Source organism: Octopus sinensis, linkage group LG15 (assembly GCF_006345805.1).
Source record: "Octopus sinensis linkage group LG15, ASM634580v1, whole genome shotgun sequence".
NCBI classification, from domain to species: Eukaryota; Metazoa; Mollusca; class Cephalopoda; order Octopoda; family Octopodidae; genus Octopus; species Octopus sinensis.
The window spans coordinates 31,722,039-31,747,710 of NC_043011.1; the positions used below are offsets into that span (position 1 = coordinate 31,722,039).

Sequence of the window (25,672 nt, forward strand, 5' to 3'; positions counted from 1 at the left end):
CAATAATAGGAAAATATCTATTTCTATTAGTTTTCTCCTAATTGATCATATTGACTCCAGTGATTATTTTAGTGTGTACATACGTATGTGTGTGTGGTATATATGAGATAGTTTTCATCTGCCAGATTCTCTCACAAAACATTGGTTGGTCAAAGCCTTTAGTAGAAAATACTTGCTGAAGGTACTGCACTGTGGGACTGAACCTGAAAACATGGTTGGGAAGGAAACTTTGAAATCACATAGTCATGTGTGTATATAAGCTTGAAATACCACACTTGTTATTCTGTTTCACATCACCTGTTTGTCGTGCAACATTGATATTTCAGATTCTTCTTATATAAGACTCCACTATATGTATTAAGTACTTTTTCTCACATTTGTATATATAAATGTATTTATAAGGGTATAATATATATAATGTGGCAAAGTCATGTTCGTCATTTAAGAACACTTAAGGCTTTTATATTCACTTCTAAGTCTCTTGCTCTTGTGTGTGTGTGTGTGAGATTTTCAGTATTAAGCTGATTCTTTTGAAACCCTTAAACTAAAGTTTATGTATTTGTGTTACTGTGATATCTACACATGCACATGTTTACATTTTACTGGTTTCAAATATATTCACACCTTCATCAATCATTGTTTCAAAAATGGGTATAAATAGCTGAATTATTCCAAATTATTCTCAAACATAGTAGAATGTGTTTCTCACTTTTCTTTTTCTTCCATGTGCAAGTTGTCTTTATATCTACATGTTTGGTTTTCTTTAAAATGTCAAGAACATTTTAGCTGTTCTTTTTTTACTAGGTCAAAATGATATAAATGCCCTCTCTTTCTCATGTATGTGTTTATATATAATGATTTTTATTTCTGTGAAGCCGCTAGTATTAAATCACAAATATGTTTACAATTTTTAAACACTGTTGTACAGGTAAACCTCATAAGATATGTGATTCACTTTATGTATCTGTTCATCAGCCTATTTAAAAATTGTAAACACATGCACACACTTCTCTACAATAACATTTATATATATTATATTACAATAACATTGTGATTTGTTTTTGTTTTGTTACTTTACTTTTTTTTTTTTTTTTTACTTTTTTTTTCTTTTTTTTTTTTTTCAGAATTAAAAATTTTGTGTGATTTTGTTGATTGCTTTGGTTTATTAATCTATAACAAAAATATTTAAAGTTTATTGTTGATCTTCTTTTAGTAAATCTAATTAATCTTTACTTCCTAGTCATATATCAGATATCAATCTTGAGGAGATGACTTCCCTCAGCAACTTTTACAGGGGTCAAGCTACTGTCAGGAGCCTGAAGGAAATCAGTTCTTCTGAAGGAAAATCTTAGCTTCCTACTCCCATGTGGTATCACTCAATCTCCATGATAGGGAAGGAATTAGTTTGTTCAACACAAGTAGCTAGCTAAGCAACAGCTTGGGTTTCTTTTCAAATAGAATGCTGCTGTTAATTCATTCTTTCCTTAACCTCCCTTACCCTATGTTTTTCTAACCTATATTAGGTGGTAGTGGCAAGCCTTTCTTTAAAACTGGCTTCAGAAACAGAAACAGAAAAAAAAGACCATTTCTTGAATATGTTTGTGTTATATATCTGTGTTTGTATGTTGGTGTGTATGTGTACACATGCATGCTTAGATATATACATATATATATATATATCTTTACACATATACATACCTGGAGTGTTGAAAAAATTTAATGTTTAGTGCATTACTTTTTAGAACTGTAATTCTACTACTAATGTGTACAAGAGTAATTAAATACATTTTATTATATAAACATATTAAATTACTTTTCCTTATGGTCTTAAATATCAAGTTTTTTTTTTTGTTGTTTTTAATTTTATGATCATTTATTTCCTGTTGGTTCGCCATAGTTTCTTCTGAAATTTATTTGATTTTCATGACCCCAGCAAACTTGGAACTCTGTTTCCTATACTCCCCAAAACTGTAGTATATTCATTTATGTCTAAAATTTATTCTAAATGCCTCTGACTTCTTTGTTTTCTAAATTTACATTAGATCTGGTAACATGTTCCCTAATGTGATTATGTAGATTTGTTTTAATTAGCAACTAATAAGATTGTTTAGAATCTCAAGTAAAAGTTTTAATAAAGCAGAATTCATCCTGAATATTTTCCTCTCTGAACATTTACTTTGACAACAATTTCCCCTATACACCAGAATGGACTTAAAGAAAAACCAGTTTTGCCAGCAGAAACGACTTGTCCACTTTTAAACATTTTCATTTTTATTTATTGTTTATTTCTTGCTTTGTTTTTTTTATTGTTTTTTTTTAATTGCATTTTAACCAAAAATAATTTTAGTGACATCTTCAATAAAGTAAAATTTGTTTATTTTTTAGGGTTACCATACTGTTTCCCCAAATCATGAAGCTATGCTATCATCAGGTCTTCCTCCTATGTCAACATTTCGCAGTAGTGGCAACACGCTACCTACTGTGCCTCCTGTGTCATCATCCACATTTTCCAACACTTCACCTACAGTGAATGGCTCTGATATTATGCAGGCCTCTCGTAATCAAGGAACTACACAAACAGGAGACACATTAGGAAAAGCATTAGCCTCTGTAAGTGTTCCTTCATTAAGTCAAGTCATTTATATAATTAACTCCAAAATAAACTAATTAACTTAGATACACTAAAAACAATAAAAGTACTTATGGGAAGCTGTAGATGAGGTTAATTCCCTAAGTTCTATTAAAGTTATTCTTTCATTAAATTACATGATTCACGTCATGTACATTGTAAGGTAGTGATACTTGAAACCATAAAGTTAATTAAATTGGCTGTTCTGCTCTTTAATGTAAAATGTATTTGGAATATTTATTTACAAATTATACAGTGATTTACATGTAACAAATAAACATCCTGATCTGAAATATCTTTGCCATTACAAAAATTTGTGCTACTGTTGGCTGCAAATATTTTTTCAAATTGCTGTAATAAATTTTATATATTAATAAAATAAACTGCTATATTTAGACCCAGTAGACTATTTTATTGGCATAGGTTGATCAGATTTGCAATTTTACAATATTTTGAAAATAATTTAAATGACTTTTGTTTAGATGATCTACTATAAAATGAGACTGAGATCAATTTTTTTATTTTCGTTTATTGGTGCCAGTGAAATATGCTCCAAAAGCATTTGCACAGTGTTTCAACTCATTATCTAATAAACCTAACAATTAGTATTCTAAAGTGTTAGCTAGAATATATGACTCTATGTAATGGGATTATTCATGTTATTTCAGTTGTTTTAAATTTAGTTTTGATGACTTAGTTTATTTTTATATATATATTTTCGTTGTCTCAATGTTATCAAAACTTAGAGCATCTGACTTACAATCTTTAAACCTCAGGAGTAACAAGTTGACCACAGCTTTCTAGTATTTAGTTTTTTGGGTTTTTTTTTTTTTTGTTTTGACTTCAAATCTAATTGTGAAGAAAATTTTAGATATTATTTTATACAACTACTTTATATTAAGAAAAAAAAAAAAAAAGAGGCTGTGCCTTGAATTTCACAAGGGTGTTACATACTGGATTAGTCATGTAATAGTTGTTGAGAAAGAGGCACCAAGTGGAGAAAGAGAGACTTAATTTACAGCGTTGTTATTAGAATGATAATTGATACAGAAGTGGGCCTCTGACTAATTGGCTTAAGTCTTATATGATATTTACATTATCTAAGATAACAAACTGTGAATAATCTAAAACAACAAGTTTAGTGTCCAATGTTTCAGCACACAACTTCTAGCTCTAGTAGCAGAATATAATTTAATTTATTAATTGTCAACAAGAGGTTTCTCCCTCCATGTGAATGAAAGACTGTATGAAATATGAAAAATGTGGAAGAATTGTGGTATTGAGTAGATAGTGAGGCATGGGCATTGACTGTAGATGATCTGTGGAGACGGGAGAGTAACGAGGCAAGCATGTTTTGTTGAATGTATGTTGTTAGCTCAGAGATAAGTTGCAAGCACAGCTAGGCATTAATGTATTATTAGCCAGTGAGTACATGAGAGACAACTACACTCTTATAAGTTATGTGGTATAGTGGACCAGTAGTGGCTGGGTGAAAAAGTGCTATCTGCTGTCAGAGGAGACTACCCGTGATGGGAGAAAAATGAAGAAAAACATGGAAAGAAGAGGTGGTGTTTGATCTCAGAAATTCAGGAAAGTAGGCTTTCAGGGGAGATGACAAAAGATTGAAACAAGGTCCAACTCATGCAAGGCATGGAAAAACAGATGTTAAAACATTTGTGATGGTTTTGAAGATCTCCGCTGAGTTCAAAAAACTGTCCCCTACCTCCTCTTTCTTCCTCTAATTTTTGTTTGTCTGTAATCCCTTTTATCAAATTATTATTTGACATCTTAAGCATCTTTATCAGAATACTATAATTAAATAGCATGTAAATATTATGATGTTATGGTTGCTGATCAGTTTGATTAATAAATATTTTAATTTATGTATTGAAGAAGTATTATATTAACCTTAAACCGTACACTTTTGAAATGTCTCATACTGATCATTAGAACTGGCATCAGGACCCCAAAAATTGTCAGCAGGCAATCTAACTTGTAGTGTGCTTAATAGAAGAAAGAAGGAAAAAAAACTTAATATTTTCATATTTTACTATGAACTAAGATATATATTTATTTAACCACTCTACCATATGGAGATGTAATGGTGATGGGTGGTGAGATCTCATTAAATGTGCAGTAAATGGGGGAGTATATTTTTAGGGACAAGCAAGTATATGGCGCATAACTATGCCATTATCTTAAGTTGCTGCAGTGTGTGCCATATGTTACATACAGATTAGATGCAATAATATGTATGCCTTGCAAAATCTACCATTCAGTTACACACACACACACACACACACACACACACATGCATGCATGTATTTGGTGGTGTTGTGTGGGTTCACATGTATATGCATGTATACATAGATTGATAAGGCAGATAGAGAAACGGTATTAGCTATCCAAGGTACGAGTGTTGGTCTACATATTGACTTATAATCTGAATTCATTCTGTACTAAAGAGCAAAGTCGGACTACATGGAATGGAATAACGTGTTCGTGTCTGTCTTCAACAGGGATTCACAAAGCTGTGTTGATAATTTTGAAACCAGTATAATGTAAATATATGTGCATTTGCAGACATTACAGCAACACACTGATAGGGTTCTCTAAAGGGGTTTAAGCTAGAATTCTGGTTTAGTCTGCAAATCATTTCTACCATTTTATATTGTCCTCTGAAGAATTTAAATTCTCTTTTCTTTATTGTTTTTGTTGTTATTTTTATCATCATCATCATCATTATCATAGTGGATTGGCAGGAATGATTAGAGCATGGAGAAAATACCTTGCAATATTTGTTCCGGTACTTTCACTGAGTTTGAATCCTTCCTAGGTCAGCTTTTGCTTTTCATTCCTTTGGGATCAGTAAAATGAAGTACCAGTCAAGTACTGAGTGGTAGCAACTAACATCCTCCTTTCAAAATTGTTGGCCTTGTACAGAAATGCCGGCAGAATCGTTGGTACACTGGACGAAATGTTTAGCGGTATATTGCTCTTCGCTACATTCTGAGTTCAAATTCCACTGAAGTCGACTTTGCCTTTCATTCTTTCAAGGTTGATAAATTAGGGACTAGTAAAACACGGGGGTCAATGTAATCGATTAGTCCTCTCCCTCCAAATTTCAGGCCTTGTGCCTTTTGTAAAAAGGATTATTATTATCATTATTATTGGGTTGGTGGCTTGGCAGAATCGTTAGAGCTTCAGAAAAAAAAATGCCTTGCAGTATTTATTCTGGCTCTTTATGTCCCAAGGTTAACTTTACCTTTTATCTTTCCAAGGTCGATGAAGTACCAGTCAAATACTGGAGCGAGCTGAGAGTTGATGTAATTGATTTACCCTCTCTCCTCAAATTTACTGGCATTGTGCCCAAATCAGAATCACTTATTACTATTATATTACTATATTTTAAAAGGATTGACGTAACTCTTCAGAAAATTTAACAGACAAGGCGAATAGTGCAATGCAATTGCAATCATCATCATCATTTAACGTCCGCTTTCCATGCTTGCTTGGGTTGGACGGTAGATATTTTATTGGTTCAAAATACAAATGGAAATTAAATTCAAAGTTAAGAAACACTGAAACATTCAAAATTAAATCAGAATTTAATTTTGAATGTTTCAGCACTTCCTTGCTTTGAATTTAATTTTAATTTGTATTTTGAACTTGTAAAAGACACACGGAGTGCCGAAATATTGCTCAACCAATAAAATATCTATTGCAATCGCATCACACTCTTCGTCTTGTCTATCATTATGATGATGATGATGATTATTATTATGGTAGGGGATTGACAGAATCATTAGTGTTTGTTCTGACTCTTTACATTCTGAGTTCAAACCTGCTGAGGTCAACTTTGCCTTTCACCCTATCAGAGTCAGTAAAGTACTAGTCCAGTGGTTCCCAACCGTTTCACTACCAAGGACCCCTTTTATTTAAATGAGTTTTTCCATGAACCCCTTTTAATATGCTTATCCTTTGATATATTTATGAAGTTTTAAATTTAGTTCACAAACCCCCAGTACTACCTTTGTGGACCACAGGTTGAGAACCACTGTACAAGTCTATTACAGTGATCAATGGTATCAACTAATAACCCCTCTCCCTTCATTGTTATTGGTAGAATTTTTAAAGTGTCTGGTGGTATATATTCCAGATCTTTACGTTCAGAATTCATATCCAGCCATTGTTAGCTTTGCTTTTCATCCCTCCTGGGTTGATGAAAAGTACTGAGATTGATTTGATTGACTAACTGCCTCCCCTAGATTTCTGGTCTTTTGCCTATTGAAGCTATTGTTACTTCCTCTATTACTAATATAAATGGCAAAATCAGGCACTGAATGGATTGCCTTCTTTATGGTATTTAGTTACTTCCCCTTTGCATTTTGAGTTCAAATCAATCTGGGAGTGTCTTTGGCTTTTCATCCTTTTGACATCATGGAAACATGTACTAGTCGTGAACCAATGCTGATTTAATCAACCATTCCCTTTCCGCCATTTTTGTGGTCTTATGCCTCTATCATTATCATTGTCATCATCATCATTGTCTTGTTCATCATCATCATCATCATCATCATTTATTATTATTTGCTTTTCTGTTTTCTAGATCTACTCCACAGAACATACTAACAGCAGTTATGGCTCGAACCCTTCCACTCCAGTATCATCACCTCCTCCTATGTCAGGTAAAAATTCAAGTTATCAGGAGAAAGCATTTATGGGAAATATTGAGTACATTAGATCTAAAGGTTCTATAATATATATATGTCCTACAAATGGTATATATATGTGTGTGTGTGTGTGCGTGTGTTCACCATTTTTAGGACATTAATATGTAGTGTACACATATACATATTAATTGAATAAGTATATTAATAATTATTATATCATTTGTTAATGACTTTGGAGAAGTTATATGTAATGGGAAAGAATAAGTAAGCAAAGATATCTTTTTAAAACTTGCCGTATGAATATTCTTTCATCCAACATAGATGAAACTGGAAGTACTGTTTATCCTATAAAAATGAATTGATACAGTTATATATCATCGTCATCTTTTAATATCTATATTTCCATGTTTGCATGGGTTAGATGGAATTCAATGAAGTAGATTATCTAAAGTCAGATGCCTTTCCTGTTGCCAACTCTCAACTGTTGTCAAGACAAGGGCATACACATGATGGGCTTTTTTTTTTTTTTTTTTTTTTTTTGATTTTCCATCTATCAAATCCTCTCAAATAGCTTTGGTCAGGCTGGGGCTATAGTAGAAGCCAACTGCTCAATGTACTGAGCAGTGGGACAGAACCTGACATCGCCTGGTGGAAAGCAAGCTTCTTGACCATACATCCATGCCTACACCTATACAGTACAGTTTAAAATATCTTACTAGATAAAGCATTTTGAAACGACAGGACTTTAAATGCTCTTTGCACTTCACTCTGTCATTGAAGGTTGTCACCATCTTGTTTTCATCATCATCTGGCAAACTTTTGTAAAGACAAAATCCCTAACAGGTTTGCCTTTAAAATGTTGTGTTGGTATCATGAGATTACTTTCTCCGGTGGAGAGAGAAAATTATATAGAAATCGCCTTCCAACTGTTTTGATGATGACTAGCAGAAGTAATTTCTATAGTACTTGTAGGAGACGCTTCAAGTATTTTAATAACACTCCTTGTTTATCCAGAATGGGACCAATGAAAATGAGGATGCACGTAATGGGGTTAATACTATCATCGTTCAACATCCAGACTTTTGGATGTGGATATCTGTGGTAATGCAGAAACTTTCAACAACAGAGTGATTTCAAAGACATCAAAAATATGATGTCTTTTAACCTCAAAATGTTTTGTCTTGAGTATTTTATGCTGAAATTTCAGCCATATAAATAATTTCTTGTCTATAGTGAGTGGAATAAAATTGTTTGATAAATATCTGTACATTACAGCCTTATTAATTCTATCATCTTTCATAAACAGTACTTCTAGATGATATTCCAAATATTTTAATTACATACAAACATCATTTAGCCAAATGAGAAGCCCTGAAGAAGAGAAGGTGGATTACTATTATCATTCAGTATCTTGACAGATTAATGGCAATTTCAATGAGATTGTCTCTCACCTTTGGGGAAAAAAAAGTCATATGTTATCAACATCATTTTATCAAAGAAAACCTATTTACGGATTTTTGTTTTCAAGAAAGGTAGCTGAATGAAGAAGGCTTTGTTAGATACTTATGTGACAGCCTTAAACAAAAGAGCGAAATTCAAAGAATATTAGGAGTCTTGAAATTTAACAATGCTTATATCTAGGGTTTGGAATGCCAAAATATCAGCTTTATTGACTATTATAGAAAAGTAGGAAACATCGTTTGATACAAAAGCGTACTGATTTTATTTGTTGATTTGTGCATGAAATTGTTTAATAAAGCTTGTTATTGAATTATTTTGTTAATATTTCAGGCCCAACTAGTCACTGGCAGCGACCAAGCACTCAGAGCAGCACTACCTCGCCACATTTTGACAACCATCTTCATTCATTAGTAAGTGTTTGCATCATTTTCTTCAAGTGTTCTATTGAAATCTTCCAAATACTGCAGCTGATCGAACTTGTTTGTGAAAGTTTGTATATAATTCAGTGTATACTTGTTATCAGATTGCTTTCGTTTCAGTGGTGAAATCAATTTCTAACTCTCAGTTTTATCACTATTAGATGTCAATATGATGGTTAGTTTCTACAAATGATTGCTTCAAACTCTGTGATTGGCATTGGGTTGTAGATTCTGAGGCAGTCCACTTTACATTTACTTAAGTCTATTTAGCTGAAGCTATGGATTTTATGGCAGACATCAACTTGTAAAAATACTTATTCAGTGTGCGGAGTAGGGACATATGCAAGTGTTTAATTTTGTACACCAGTTCATCCCATGCAGCATGCCAACACACATACACTCATACATCCTCACACACTTATATACACCAATAACTGTAGTCATGTGGGTCAATATATGAGATATACATACTTCATGGGGAATGAATATGAGGTATACAGGCTTCGTGGGGAATCAAGCATGTTAAACTCTTAAGATAAACTTTTGCTGTAGGTTCTTCCACAATTCTGAAGGATAAAAAAAAAACAATATAAAGACTGCAATGCATTTTTATCGTTGTTTTACTCATTTTAAAATTAAACTTCGTTCAATACTGTGGTAAACTGTTGTTTTTATCTTTCATTAAAGCTACGCTATAGCAGGGGAGAAAACAAGAACAGTCAGAAGGTAGGCTTTCTATTATGTTATTCCGTGTTAAATTTTGCTGTGAATGTGTGTTGAAAACATCTCCAACTGTAGTTGTCTTGCTTCTACAGCAGCACCAGGTTAAGCAGTAGCATGGTAGCAGAAGATAGACTGCATGATTTGATTGGTCATTCATTTCTCTGAAAAAAAAAAAAGAGTTACAGTTGATAGAATTATAATATATTGAATGGTTAAATCAAGGAATGATTTGGTAATCTGGTGCACCAGTGCTTAATATATTGCCTTGTATTTACAAAGAAAGTCAGCATGATCATAAAAAAAACTGTGGAGATGTTAGCATGCTATAAACATAAATTTTGTTTTGTATTTTATACTCAACATATATCCAGTTAGTGTATTCATTTTTTTTTTCTTTTACATTAAAATGCACTATAAATTCAAAATAGAATCATAAAGTTAGAATGGCTAAAATATCCCTAGGTGGGAAAGTTTATGATAATATGTATTATTAGAGGGAAAACATAGTGGACAAAGTGTAGATGGCTTGATATTAGTTTCAGAAAGTAAATGATTTTAAAATCTGTCTTCAACTTTGCTGTTAGTGCAAACCACTGTTAGAGTTACATGAAGTTTCAGGAACAATCCTTAAATTGAAACTTTAACCCAGCTTAGAATAGATCAACTTTGCACTGGGTAAATAGTTGGGTGAAATCTGAATTGGAGTGCACTGGCCTAGCACACAAACTAAAATGGTCACATGCTGTCAAACCAAGATTGAAAGTGTAGCAATTATGATAATTGAGTAAAAATACTGATGATTTTGATATTTAGCATTATTAAAACACTAATTTGAGATAGTGTATATTTTCTTATTTGTTCATGGCCAAATGCACGAGATAAGACTAAAACATTAGGCATTTGCAAGTTTTGAAAGGTTAAGTATTTTGAGGCTAAGTAATTTTTCATGAAATAAGTTTGATAGCTTTTCAAGAAAGATCTCTTGTTCAGCCATCTAGATGCTGTTATGGTCTTCATGTCATTGGTCATATTTTTTGTAAAATTGTGTAAGTACACAGCAAGACAAGTGGGTCAGGTCTACAACTGGTTCCTTAACTCTGTGTATTTGCAGTTGATGCTATATTTGTTTCATATAATTTTTTCGTCATCATCATCATTATTATAACATAGAAAGTTGGTGAGTATTATAGAAGTAAGCTCTCAAAAAAACTAAATTTTGTGATCAGCTATCAGTTTCGTGTTTGACTACAATGAAATTGTTAATGCTTTGACAAAAGGCATGAAGGTCACAGAAATTCTGGCTTGTGTCAGTGTTAGAAATCTTTATAAATTGAACTGGAGAATTAGATTTTTGAAAATAATGCCAGAACTAGAGTAGTGGACTGGAAGCTTTTTGGTATCTACTTCCATGACTCACTGTTCTGAATTGAAATCTCTGAAGAGCTACTTTTACTTTGCATTCTTCCAGAACTGATAGAATGTTTATCATTAATATTCTGGAGTCAGCTCTGTTGACTACAAGATAATTATCATCATTATTCTTATTATTATTGTTGTTCTTGTTATGACAGATGAGGTGATTTTATGGTAAGTTTTTAGCAATGCTATTGTCATTGTGTTACCCTCTCCATTTGCCTTGCAGAAATCTAGCTTACAACTTTCATTGTGTAGTTGACCAGAGCAAGCACACCCGAATCACTTCCTTTGAGAATTTGTGCAAATTTCAGAATTAGTGATCTTATCTAGCTCATGATTAAGTACTATCTATAATATTGCCATTCTTCCACACTTAGCAACCTTAGTATATATCATGCTTTGTAGCTAGCTAGACAACTTTCAAATGACATTAGCTGTGTTCTATGCATATATATGGACATATATTTTATGTGACTTCCTACACTTGGTGAAGTAATTGCTGATAAAAAGGATATCTAGCCATAAAGACTACACAAAAACAAAACGTCAAAAGTGGACTCGACAAGCAACATCACAGGCAAACCTCCAAGGAGGGCAGCACATTCAAATAAGCTCTGATGATACAGAGTACAGAGAACTCTTTAGTCCTCACATTCACATAGGTACCCTCTGTCATGTTGATGGCATGATAGAAAGCACCCAATACTTTCTGTAAAGCGGTTTATGATAAGATTGGCATCCAGCCATAGAAAATTTGATTAATATGCAAACCCTGTCAATCTATGATGCAACTTATGAATTCCAAGAGCTGTTTTAGATCAGAAAAATCCTTTAATCTTTTTCTGGGGACAACCTCTTTTGTGATTGTGGCCTAATAAAATGCATGAAGTCCACACTGTAAGCACATGCACCAACATAACCCTGTGTTTTTTTTTTAGTTTGTTTTTTCTTGTTTCCCTTGTTACAAATTGCAACAAGAAACCTACCCAACCCATACCAGCATGGAAAACCAGATGTAAAATGATAATGATGATGATATACATACAAGTGTGTGGGTGTATAATACAGCCACCCATATAAATATGAAACTTGAGTAGGTAAAATTGATTTTGGGGGCTAAAGTATCTACGATCCGATCTATTTACACAAGTGTTTTATATATATATATATATATTTTAGTAATATTCTTCCTTTTTAATTGTACTCATTTAAAAAAAAAAATCTTCATGTTTCAGGCTGAATATATATAAAATATTTAGATATTAAATGTCAGATACATCAATATAAATATCTCTTATCCATCTTTCTACAGTCAAACACCCTCTCTCTTTCTCTCTCCTCTCTCTCACTCTTCCTCCTCTGTTTTTTCTTCTTTCTTCTATCACTCGCATTATTGTGTTATTTCATTATTTTCTTTTATATCACCTTGTTTTTGTTTTTTATTTATTTATTTTTTTATCATCATTGCTTTTTGTAAGATAACACTTCTGACTTTGTTGTGTCTTGCAGCAATACCTGTTATTGTCATCAGTAGTAACAAAAAGTTTTCTGAGTTGCTTCAAACTACCACAAACCTCAGCTACTGAGTTCTCCCTGCCTTTTCAGCTTGTCCTCTCTCTCTCTCTCTTTCTCTCTTTTTTAATGACTCACTGTTTATATATCAGACTAGACTTCAGAGCATTTGCATCCATGATCAGCTTATGTATTTAAAGTGTGTGCTGTTTTGTCTGGCTGCCAAGAATATCATTAAACCTTTTGCTTCATTTCTAACAGCAAGCAGCGGCAGCAGCAGCAGCAGCAATGCTTAAATATATATTCTACAAAGCTGTATTCCTGTCTCTCTGAACTTATCAAACTCTCAGCTAACAATTAACTCATCAACCTTCAAGATTTACTCATATTCTCGGCCCTCTCAGTAAATAATGTGTGTTTGTGTGTGTGAATGTGTGTGACTGTGTGTACACATACCCATAAAATGGTGTTGGAGCATTTATGAACTGTCCTAATTACTCATGATTTCACTTTATAGAAGAAGTGTCTGCTATTTGCAAACTCCCATCATCTCATTTTCTTGGTTGTTCGTCTTAGTGTTGCTGGTGATGGTAGTGGCAGTAGCAGTTTTGTAACTTAACTGTTTTGCTGCCATTGTTTCTTTAAAAGCATAAAACCCTAGGCCGTGCAGGCTTCGTTATTGTTGCTACTGCCGTCATCGTAACTGGTTTTCCATGCCAGCTTCATGTAGACAACAATTTGAAGTATTTCATCTTAAGACTTCCACCCGTTAGTTTACTTTTACCTTCACTTTCCTCACAATCACATGTATTTTCTTCATTTCTATACATATCTAGTTCGTTCAGCAGTATTTACATAGTAAAACTTTTGAGTTTCAGGATATTGACCTCGACATTTAACCACTTACCTACCCGAAGCATTTTCATAAGTTTCTATTCAAACTTTCACTTAGCCCTTTTTCATGCGATCTAAGTAATATAAAGCTTTCCTTTCATAAGTCACACATTACCCTGGTGGTTGAAAAAAAAAAATGGTAATATGTATCTTATATATGATTCATGGATGTCAGAGAAATATGTTGTGTGTATCACATCTGATAAACAAGACAGGCAAAGGGTTAAACAAAGGCTCACATTCAGGATTCTATTTAACTTTCAGTGACATTACAGTTGTGAGGCAGATGAATATTTGGATGGTAAAATTTATTTGAACCTAACTGCCATTAAACTACAATACACACTGTTGGCATATTAAAGCTTTTAGACTATGTTAAGATGTGTATTGAGTGAAAATAGTTTTTAAAAAATCAGTTATTTCAAATTACAGTCGCATGCATGGCTGTTTGAGAAGAAGAATAGACCTCAGTATTTTTTTCTTTTTAAATTCTTTTAAGCCTGTCAAACTGTTAAGTTTCGAGCATATAAAGGCATCAACATTGGTTATCAAGTGGTGGAAGTGGATGGGGGACAAACACCGGCACAAAGACTCACTCATATAGATGCTGGTAGAAACGTTAGCGCGCCAGGCGAAATGCTTAGCGGTTTTTCATCTGCTGCTGCGTTCTGAGTTCAAATTCCGCCAAGGTCGACTTTGCCTTTCATCCTTTCGGGGTCGATTAAATAAGTACCAGTTTCGCACTGGGGTCGATATAATCGACTTAATCCGTTTGTCTGTCCTTGTTTGTCCCCTCTGTGTTTAGCCCCTTGTGGGTAGTAAAGAAATAGATATATACATATGAACGGTGGGCTTTTTTCAGTTTCCATCTACCAGATTCACTCACAGGCTTTGGTTGGCCCAAGACTATAGTAGAAGACACTTGTGGCTCTGAACCTGGAACCTGAAAGCAAACTTCTTATCACGTAGCCACTCCTGTGCCTATATTATCATTAGATAGTTACAGTGATTTTTACCATATTTTGTTGACATTTCTTCTCCTTGGTGCTATCACAGATGTCATGAAATAAAGAGGTAGGTGCTGAGTGGCTGAGTTGTTATGGCGTCAGACAAAATACATTGCGTTATTTATTCTGGCAACTTGCGTTCTGAGTTCAAATTCTGCTGAGGTCAACTTTACTTTTCATCCTTCCCAATCAACAAATACACCAATCTAGGACGAGTAGACTGATAGAAACCTTTAGTGTGTCAAATGGTATAATAATAATAATAATTGTGGTATTCATGCCCTTTATTTTTCTCAGTTGCATATTCTTCATGGCTTACATGGGTGGCAGACAATTTGCCACCTTGAGTGCCTACCTTTAGCAGAATCCACTCTGTTGCAAGCATTTGGGAAGTCTTCAGTTTCAAAATGCCTTCTTCTCTGTCTCTCACTCTTGGAGTCTCTGTAGAGAATCAAGGGCACTGACCAGAGTTTAGGGTTTGGACTGATGCTAATTTATAGAGAGATAACATTACAGCTTTGAGGAAATGACACAAACACACACACACAGCTGGTTTATGCAACCATTCTTCTATTGAAGATGGTACTCATTAACCCTTTGTTGCCATATTTCTGTTGAGATGCTCTGTGTTTCTTTCAATTAATTTTGAATATAACAAAGAATTTAGTAAAATTTCTTAGTTATCATTAAGCTAGTGTTAAGAACATAAATTGCGACTAAGGTTTGGTGGAAGATTTCAATTCAGAACTTTTGAAAACAAGACATTTGTACTACAAATCTAGAGGCGGTTTCAGTTGGGTTGGCATTGAAAGGGCTAAGAAGAACATCCAGCTCTTAAAGCTCTTACACCATCAAATCCACACTTGAATGGATATCTCTCTCCCTCTCTCTCTCTCTCTCTCTATATATATATATATATATATATAACTAACATGATCTTTTCAAATCTCATGTATTTTTTCCAAATCCCTCTATACATATTTTATTAGAACGTTTTAAACTTCTTGCATGTATGATTGAAGAAGAAAAGAAATAAAAATGTAAAGAATTTGTGGCTTTTGTTTGCATGACATCAAATTGGATTCTTGTGAAAAGTATATTTTCTTGAAGTTGTAATTGTCGCTGTTTGATCTTTTCCTGAATCCAAATGGTTTAGTGAAACTCTGGTGGAATAAATATCACTAAGATTTTTTTAAACACTGGTTTCTCTCACTAATTATACATTAAACAAAGAATTTGTGGCTTTTGTTTGCATGGCACATTAAAAGTTTTAGACTATATTTAGACATATATTGGTGTTAGGAAGGGCATTCAGCCACAAAACCATATTGAAACAGACACAGCAGCATGGAAAACAGGCATTAAATGATGATGATATGTATGTATAAAATATTATATATATATATATATATATATATATATGAGAGAGAGAGATTCTTGATATGGTGTGATAGTTCTAAATGATGTCACTGACAGAAGCAATGTCATTCGTATCCAATATTCTGCTAAAACAGGTGGGGGGTTTGGAAGGACACCTGGCTGCAGAAAAGTTGTCTCGATAAACTCTATTCAACCCAAGAAAGCATGGAAAAGTGACCATTAAAAGAATGGTGTGCATATAATATCCATATACATAGAGCTGGCTAAGGCAAGAAGGCACACTCTGAAGCACGTACTTCTCTTTGCATACAAAATTTATATTTCTAACAGTCTCGCATTTAAAATAGGATATGTGATGTTATCTGGGGAGGGCAGAAAGAGAATCTTAAGGAATGTATACTGATTATATCCAAACTGGTACAGCTGACAGAGAAACCAGAAACATAGGAATCCAAAGAAAATTTCAATTAATCTTTTACACCTTTTGTGTCAGCAAAATGCTCTGCAATACTTGCTTAAATTTCAGAAATTAAATCCATATTTAGAGCAGTAATATATTGAAATGTGAAAATACTCTCGCACAGTCTCTGTTGACCAAATTTTACCCAGGAAACATTGGTCACCTCGGGGCTCTGCAGTGAGCATGAACGCAAAACCATGTTGTTACAAAGCAAACTTCCTAACCATACAACCATGCTATGCTGTTAAGTAGCTTGACCCAGACAAATAGCAAACAATAATTATTACTTCATCACACTGTGTATACTGCTGAAAACAGTAGCACATTAGATTGTATTTTATACCTTAGAGTAATTGAGTTTGGTCTCTTTGTGTTCAAATTTCAGAGGTCAACTTCTGCTTTTTGTTTCTGGATATTTAATTGCAAATGAATACAGTTGGTTTTATTGACTATACATGCTACTCTCCAGAAATGTTCTTCATGCCTAGTTGGAAGGAATCATTAAAAGGGTAAATTCTCAATTAATTAATGATGTAATTTTCTTTTTCTCCAAACAGCTAACTAGGATGGAAGAACGTTTAGATGATGCCATATTGGTTCTACGCAACCATGCCGAAGGTCAACCAACTCCCGGTATGATTCCAGGTTTGACAGGAGGTCCAAGCAACATAATGCAACCACCGCCACATTCCAATGGGACATCAGCTGGAATACCAGGTGGGCCAAATGCCAATATACCTTCTTACCATGGCCTCTCGATGGCGGTGGCAGCTGCTGCACACATGGAATCCCATATGGTGAGATATAGTTTGCTTTTCATCTTTTATAATAATATTTAGCAAAAAATGTTGACTTTGCTGTTTATTACCCAATGTTTGTATTATTAATATTATTATTATTTAATATTTATTTTATTAATTTGTTTGAATATGAGGGAGAACATTGCTGGGACGGGGGTTTAAACATTTATTAATGACCATTGTAAATTTGGATATAAATATATATCATGAATCCTAACTCTTTACGGTTATAAATATATTAATTACAAAACTTTACAACAATAGATTCATTAAAAGTAATAAGCCTAAAATTTTTGGCCAGATTCATAATTTCCTGTCTTTATATCAGTTACATTTTTTTTTTCCTGTTAAAAGCAGTTAAAGCTTATACCCTCCCCTTTACTTTTTACATATGGCTTTTATTAATACTTACCAAGTTCTCACAGATGGTTTCTATGCTCTTTTACCAAGCTAGTTTGTGAATGTTAGAACTTGCCACTATGATGTTTATTTTGTAACTGGCACAGTTAGGAAAATAAATACAGTTCACCAATGGGAACAGTGAGCCAGCTAGGCATAACAAACAGGAAAATGTCAGTGCTCGAGTAAGTTGGATGAAAGCTATAAAAAATGTGTGTATGATGCTTAATGCTATGTTGACCACATGGCCTCAAACTCTATATAGTGTTAAATGATTACCAGATGCTTATTTTAGTCAGAAGAATCTTGAATTTTCAATGTGAAGTGTTATTCAATCTTTTTGATGTTTCTGACATTGAGTGGTTTGTTCTTTCCATTAAGTAAATTTGTGTGCGTGAATGTATGTGTGTGTGTGTCTGTGTGCACGTATTCATGTGTGTATCTGTGTGCATGCATGTGTGTGTCTGTACATGCACTTACATGTGTGTGTTTGCTAATTTTTCTCATTTATGTAACTTTACATTGGGTTAGGTGCTCGCCAAGGCTCTGGTCTGTAGCCCGTTGCATTTTCATTCTCGTAAAGCATGTGTCTGATTCTCATACAGAATATTAAATTTCTGTCTGTTTATAGTAAACAAAGACAGAAACTCAATGCTGTAAAGACAGTGCAACTTTTAAGTGCAGAAAAATGATATATATGTTTAATGCACTGAAAAAATAGACAAATAAAGTGAGGTGGGTGCTTGCACAGAGCAGAAATATTTTTTAAAAAGCACCAAGCATGGTGTTTAGTGTTTACATGTTTAGCATATTTGGTTGTCAAACATGGAAGTGAGTATTGCAAACTCATTTCAAGCTGGTGGTATTTTTCCTTCTTTTATTCATGACCATTTAGCAGAAGGTAAATGTTTGGTGATTGCTAAATACTCCCCCACCTCTGTCTCTCTCTCTCTCTGTTTGTTTTCTTAGTCTACAGCATCCCTCTGTTGTCTGTTGATGATGTTAACAGTTGTGATGGTAATCTCAAAGATGCTGAATGGGATATGCACTGAAAGTGTCTTAACCCTTTAGCATTCAGATTATTCTGTTAACTATGCTTGTTTGTTCACATTGTTTTGAATTAATCATGCATTTTCTTGTAGCTTTCAAATTTTGTGATTTGATTGTTTAATTTTAGGATGATGTTTTAGGGTGTGAGAGGCCAGATCTGGCCTGTTTGAACATAAAACATGTAGAATATTTGGGCTGGATATGACCAGTTTGAATTCTGAAAGATTAACTTATTGACAACAAAGCCTCTACACATACATGTCTGTATTTCTGAAATGAGTTATGTATTTATTAGACTGTTGACTTGAGTTTTTTTTTAGCCTTCGATCTGTATTGTTTTTCATTCACTATATTTGCTGTCTCTTATCGAGTTACTGTGGTTGAGCTCATAGCTTTATTTGTAACATATTGTTTCAAAATTTTGTACATTGGAACATGATATTATTCAATTTTTAGTGAGAGATATATACAGATATATATCTTGGTACTAACAGAGGAGTGGTTTACTGTGCTTGAAAAGACACATCAAGCTGAGTAAAAGCATGGTTGCCCTTACATACAGGTTTGTCCCTTGCAGCCCTCTCCAGGTGAGCATCCCTAATCTTACAGGCTCGTAAGTGCTGGTGCCATGTAAAAAGCACTGGTACCGGTGCTGCGTAAAAGCACCCTGTACGTTCTGTAAAGTGGTTGGCTTTAGAAAAAGCATCCAACCATAGAAACCATGCCAAAACAGATATGGAACCTGAACAGTCTTTCAGCTGGTCTGGTCAGCTTCTGTTAAACCATCCAACCCATGCCAGCATGGGAAATGGACATTAAATGATGATGAGGTGTGTGTGTGTGTGTGTGTGTATATAAAATAGTTAATAAATCTTATGGAATCAATGAGAGAGAGAGAGAGAGACAGAAGATGGAAGGTACAAGAATCTTTATTGATCACTACAATCGTAATAAGTTGTGTGAATCAGTTTATTTTAATGAGGTACCTCTTGAAATCACCTGAAGAGACATATCTACACCAAAAGATACACCCAAACCAGTTGTGAAGTATCCTACCTGCAAGGGATCGATGCTAAATGGGTCAAACCAATTGTAGTCATCAATATTCTTGTTTCTTTCATTTTCCACCTCCCTCATTAAATATATATACAGGGTGCAGTGAATAAATTGCCATCTAAATTACGCAAAAACGAAAACATCGCTGACATCTCATCTCGATAGCTATATTTACCAAAATTACATAAAAATATCTTGAAATTCTAAAGAGTAAATTTATTCAATAAAATTGCCATTGGCTTCAACCACAGCCTCCAGATGACTTTGGAATCTCCTGTAATTCTTCTGGATGGTCTCCTTGTTTTAGTTGGTGAATGCTGCTATAATCCTTGCCTTCAGTTCATCGTGTTACAAGGAATTTTGTTGGTCTCTTGCTCAACCGTGCCCCGCATATAATAATCAAGGAGGTTGCTGTCTGGGAAATTAGGTGGCCATATGTTAGGGGTGATGTGGTCATAGAAATTGTCTGGCAGCCATGACTGGGTGCTCCTTCTGGTGTGGCATAGTGTAGAGTCCTGTTACCAGACATAGAGTCTTCCAGCAGCCATTTTCTTGACACAGGGCAGCAATACCTCCTCCAGGCAGTTGATGTAGGCCTCTGTGTTGAGTCTGAGGCCATGTGGGAAGATGAATGGAAGCATAACGTCACTATCACTATTGATCACTCCAAACACCATGATGTTGACTGGATGTTTGATTTTTATCACTCTCGGTATATATTTGGGGGACACGGCAAGCCAACGGTTGTTCTGTGTGTTCACCATCTGATCCTGGTAGAAAATTTTCTCGTCTGAGAAAAATCAAAGCATGGTTGGAGGGGATGTTTGAGTTTGTTCAAAAGCTTTGTAACACAGTCTTTCTTCTTGTCCTTGACTTATAAAAATTGGCTCTTTGTCATCTTGTATGAGGAATACCAAATGTCTTCATGCACTACTTGCCTGATAAGAAACTCAGACACTCCCATGGACCTGATTGACTTGAAGGGATCATTGTCAATCATGGCCTGGATCTCACCAACAAATTCAGGAGTTTTTTCTTCTCAGAACGATTAGAGTGAATTTTATGAGCTGCCATACCTTAATAATCACCTTACATTCATCCAACTCTTTCCGAATCCTCTACATTGATGACACCTAGAAACCCTTTAACATTTAAATTGGTGATATGTGGCTTTAGTGTTCTCCTTGTTTTATGTTCACACTGACTAGCTATGATCTCTCACACTTGCCCTACAATGTCAGTGTCATTCTAAAAATAAATAGCCACATCATTGAAATTTCGAAGCTATAACACAGAATTGATTCAAAACAATGTGAATAAATAAGCTTTACATTTGGCAGGGTCATTTAAAAGCCAGATGGTTTAACATGAATTTGGCTCAAATGATAAAAGCTTTTGTTGAAATGGTCGCTCAAATGACTGCCTAAGACTTGGAGTATAGTATAACTATCAGTGAATATTGTACTGAGCAGTGTGACCATCGAAGCACATTATATCCTGTTTATCAGTTTCTATTGGTTCTCAAATTTAATGTCATTGGGTGCTTGTTATAAAGCAAAATCTCAAGATGAAATTTTTTTATCCTGTTAGGAATTGTCTGGGTATTATCATAACAAGTTTGTCGCCTTCAAAGCAAATATCTCTCTGTATTGTTATCCTTTAACCCAGTATGTTGGCTTCTGTCATTTTCTGAAATAGCTACATCTAATACAACACAGTCTTATATTACCAACAGTGGTCCTACATATATATATATGTTTTCCCCCACCCTCTCTCTCTCTCTCATTTTCTCTATCCCATAATAATGATACACTGCTACAACTAATGAACTACCATTATGTAATGTATAAATAGAATAATGGGAAATTTCAAACATTTGTGTACATTAGTAGAAAACAAGCTAGCTGTAAAGAAGTGTTTCAGTCTCTAAACCTAGTTAAATTATCTAAATGGAATTTATTTAATAATTTTCCCCCTCTTTCTCTGCATAGATGCATATGTGCAAATACACAAAGATTCATGTATTTTCTGTTTTATTTCAGGGAAGTCATTCTTCGCTAGAGGGTAGAGGACAAGGTGGTTTATCAGCTGTCCCAGATCAGAAACCATTTGATGGTTTGTATTGTCAGTTTCATTCATTGTTTTCTTAATTTTAATTTATAGTTATACTTGCCTTTTGCTTTTTTTTTTTTTTTTTTTTTTTCTTGTCTTGCAAGGTACTTAGTGACCCTGTCAGTAATGATGCTATGTAAAAAGCACCAATGCTGGTACCTTCTAAAAAGCAATGGTGCTGGTGCCATGTAACATGCACTGATGCTGGTGCTACGTAGCATGCACTAATATTGCTGGTGCTACATAAAAAGCACCCAGTACACTCTGTAAAATGGTTGGAATTAGAAAGGTCATCTGGCTGTAAAAATCATGCCAAAACAATAATTGGAGCTTGGTTTGACTCCCAGCCTTGCCAGCTCCTGTCAAATCCACCAACCCATGCCATTATGGAAAACACATTAAATAATGATAATGACGACAATGGCAATTCTTAATCTACTCTTCAGCCCTACCCAATCTTTACAGATGTTGCCTACTTCCCATCTCCCATTTCTCCATCTCTTGCTCCTCTGTTCACTCTTTGCAAGCCCCTCCTAGTTTTTTTTTTTTTTTTTCCCCCATTCACTTCTGCTCGCCTCGTACCTTGAGGAACCACCTGGACTCCTCATCACCACTATTTATATTTATGTCTTTGCAACTCCAAAGCTCCACCTGAACATTCTTATTTGCCATTACTCCTCTACAACAAGAACCTGCTCTTGTACCTTACCCACTTCCCCTCAGGTTTTGTGAGCTGCATTCTGACCTTATTTGTGCTGGTGGCACAGAAAATAAGCACCTAGTACATGATGTAAAGTGGTTGGCTTAAGGAAGGGCATCCAGCTTTAGACACCATTCCAAAGCACACTGGAATACATTGCAGTTCTTGGACCCAAGAGACCCTGTCAAACCATTCAACCCATACTAGCATTAAATGAAGATGATGAATTCTGTACTTTGTTTCTTTTTTTTTTCTGTTTTTCTTTTTTTGAACAAGTGTTTTAATCATTTAACATTATTTTATTTTTTTAATTATGGTCTGTCTTAATTTTTTTTCGGTTTTTCTCCCCGCAACTTTTTCTCTAGCATCATCTGGTAATCAGTCCTCAGAGGGGCCAACGATTAAAGTTGAAAAATCTGACAAAATGCAGTCCGACACAGAAGCTTCAAAAAGTGATAGCATTACATTGGAAAAAAATAGCTCACCTGGGAACTCAAGTGCACCCCCTTCAAAACGAGCTAGGTAAGTTCAAGATAGCTTATTAATAATTTCAAAGATGTAATTGCTAGGCAAGTGATTTGATTTAGGACTGTGACTTGAAACTAAAACAATTACAGACTTACAAAGTTTGGCACAAGGCCAGCAATTTCAGGGAGCAGTTAAGTCTATTACATTGACCCCAGTGCTCAACTGGCACTTATTTTTATTAACCCTGAAAGGATGAAAGACAAAGTCAACCCTGGTTGAATTTGAACTCAGAACATAAGACAGATGAAATGCTGCTAAGCATTTTGCCCAGTGTGCTTGAAGCTGTTGTTAACTTAGGCATTTTATTATAACATGTCAAAAGTTTTGTCCAACTGCAACTGGTTTGAGGCAAGGTTGTTGGTCAGCATATATATCTCTAAGTTTTAGGGTTATAAATTTTATAGTTGGTCAGTTAACTTGGTATTTGGTTGTAATTCACAATGTCAAAGGAGTCCCCACTGAAAGAAAGAGGGAAGAGAGGATGTGTGGAATACAACCGAGTATTGAGTTAACTGATAAACTATAAGCACCGGGCATTGACAAATCAGAACAACTGACCTACATGACTGGAAACTATATATTCTGACCAACAACCTTATCTCAAACCAGTTGCAGTGGAACTATGTTAATGACCAGATCACAATTGGTCCTATGAAAATTTTGATTCCAAATATTAAATGTTTAAATGAAGTTAACAATGTTTGTGTGTCTTTTGAATGGCTTGATATGTGTCTTCAAATAAATTAATTGCTACTTATTTCCCAATACTGAACAGTTTCTTTTACCTCCTGTGTCATAACCTTAAGATTTTAAATAGAAAAATTAAGTAACATTATGTAAATGTATCATATATAATTTATCTAAAAGAAGAAAGAAATTTTGTTTAATTTCTGTTTAATTTAATCTGAATATATTTTTATATATTTTCAGAAACAAGTTGTTTCCGGAAAATCCTGATGTGTACGTTTCTTATTTTTCCTAACTTTTTTTTTCTGCAGTTCTTTCAAATCTGTGCCATACACAAATTTACTGAGTGCTCATTCCTTTTGTTTATAAACATACGTGTGTGTGTGTGTGTGTGTGTGTGTGTGTGTGTATTTGTATGTGGCATTTATCACTTGCCATGCACAAAACTCTTTGTGGCCTTTGTGATACTTCTGTATCTTCCTGCTGATTAAATATTATGAAAAAAAAACACACACACATATAGAAAAAATGCACCCAGTACACCTCTGTAAAGTGGTTGGCATTAGGAAAGGCAACCAGCTGTATTTCAGCACAGCCATCTGGCTTGTCGTTCCTGTCTGACTGTCCAACCCATGCTGCCATGGAAAAATTGTTTGGATCAATTTGTAATTTTCTGTTAAAAATTCACATATAGTTATCAAATAATTTATAATAATGTTTCAATTGTGTTATAGAAAAGCCATGCCAGCATGGAAAACGGACATCACTGATGATGTTAATGAATTTATTATTAATTTAATGAAAGGAATTGCAGCAATTGAAATATTAGTTTTGCTGCAAAGTGAAATATGTCCAAGCTGAAGGAGACATTTGGTGGTTGTTGTCATAAAATGCAAAAAGAACTCAATGATGTAATTGTTTGCCCAAAATAGTCAAATCTCTCCTAGTGTTATGTAAAAGTCATTCAAGAGGACTTCTACAAGGTAGCAGGTTCCTCATCTCTGAAATGTCTCAAAGATATAAGGGCAAAAAAAAAAGTTTGGTTTCTGAAAAACATCCAACTTCAAAAGAAATTCTTGTTTTAACAAATGAAACAAATGTATAAACTTGGTTTGCTCTTTTAAATGTACATCTCTTTGTAAATATAAATATGTCTGGTCACAGAGAAATATTACCTTGCTTGGAAACAGGTGAGGGTTGATGACAAGAAGCGGATCTGACAGTAGAAAATCTGCTTCAATAATAACCTTTGGACCCATGCAAGTATAGAAAAAAGTGAATGTTAAAATGATGAATGAATATAAATATTCTTTTTTCCTTTCCTTCTTTAAACTTTTCAAGTTTATTAATGTATTTATTCACATGCTGATGAAGAACAATCCATTGCTGTGAATAACTGGTTTGATATTCTGTAGGGTTTCACTTACAAATAGATAGATCTTTAAACCTTTTAGTTACCTAATTTATTTATTCAAAATGTGTTTCAACTGATTTTAAAGATATTTAAGAATTTGCAAGGATTTAATAATCTAACTTTTGCATCATTAAGCTAGAGTTTGGAAAGATTCTTACATAGAATTACAGTTGAACATTTAAATTGAAGTATAACACTTAGAAACTGTCTTATAGTATAAAATGCAGAGTCTCATGCTGGATGCTATCAAAATTAGGGTGCTGGGATTTACAAGTTGTGAAAATTCCAATCCAGTTGTGGGATTAATTGAAAATATAAGTTACATTGCAGTATTTAGATTTGTCCCTCTTGA

General features: G+C 34.2%; 1 protein-coding gene across 7 annotated transcripts in view; it reads left to right on the forward strand.

The window, feature by feature from the left end:
• LOC115219652 (transcription factor 12) overlaps positions 1-25,672 on the forward strand; it is a 171,008-nt gene that overhangs the window by 126,214 nt on the left and 19,122 nt on the right. For 5 of the 7 annotated variants that reach the window (XM_036509591.1, XM_029789826.2, XM_029789823.2 and 2 more), the window contains 8 exons: positions 2,386-2,610; positions 7,239-7,317; positions 9,094-9,173; positions 9,870-9,908; positions 17,132-17,371; positions 21,922-22,003; positions 23,057-23,213; positions 24,150-24,179. In XM_036509591.1, coding sequence (XP_036365484.1) covers positions 2,386-2,610; positions 7,239-7,317; positions 9,094-9,173; positions 9,870-9,908; positions 17,132-17,371; positions 21,922-22,003; positions 23,057-23,213; positions 24,150-24,179 — 932 coding nt within the window. The remainder of the gene's footprint in view (positions 1-2,385; positions 2,611-7,238; positions 7,318-9,093; positions 9,174-9,869; positions 9,909-17,131; positions 17,372-21,921; positions 22,004-23,056; positions 23,214-24,149; positions 24,180-25,672) is intronic. The other 2 variants (XM_029789824.2, XM_036509592.1) reach the window with 2 other exon arrangements.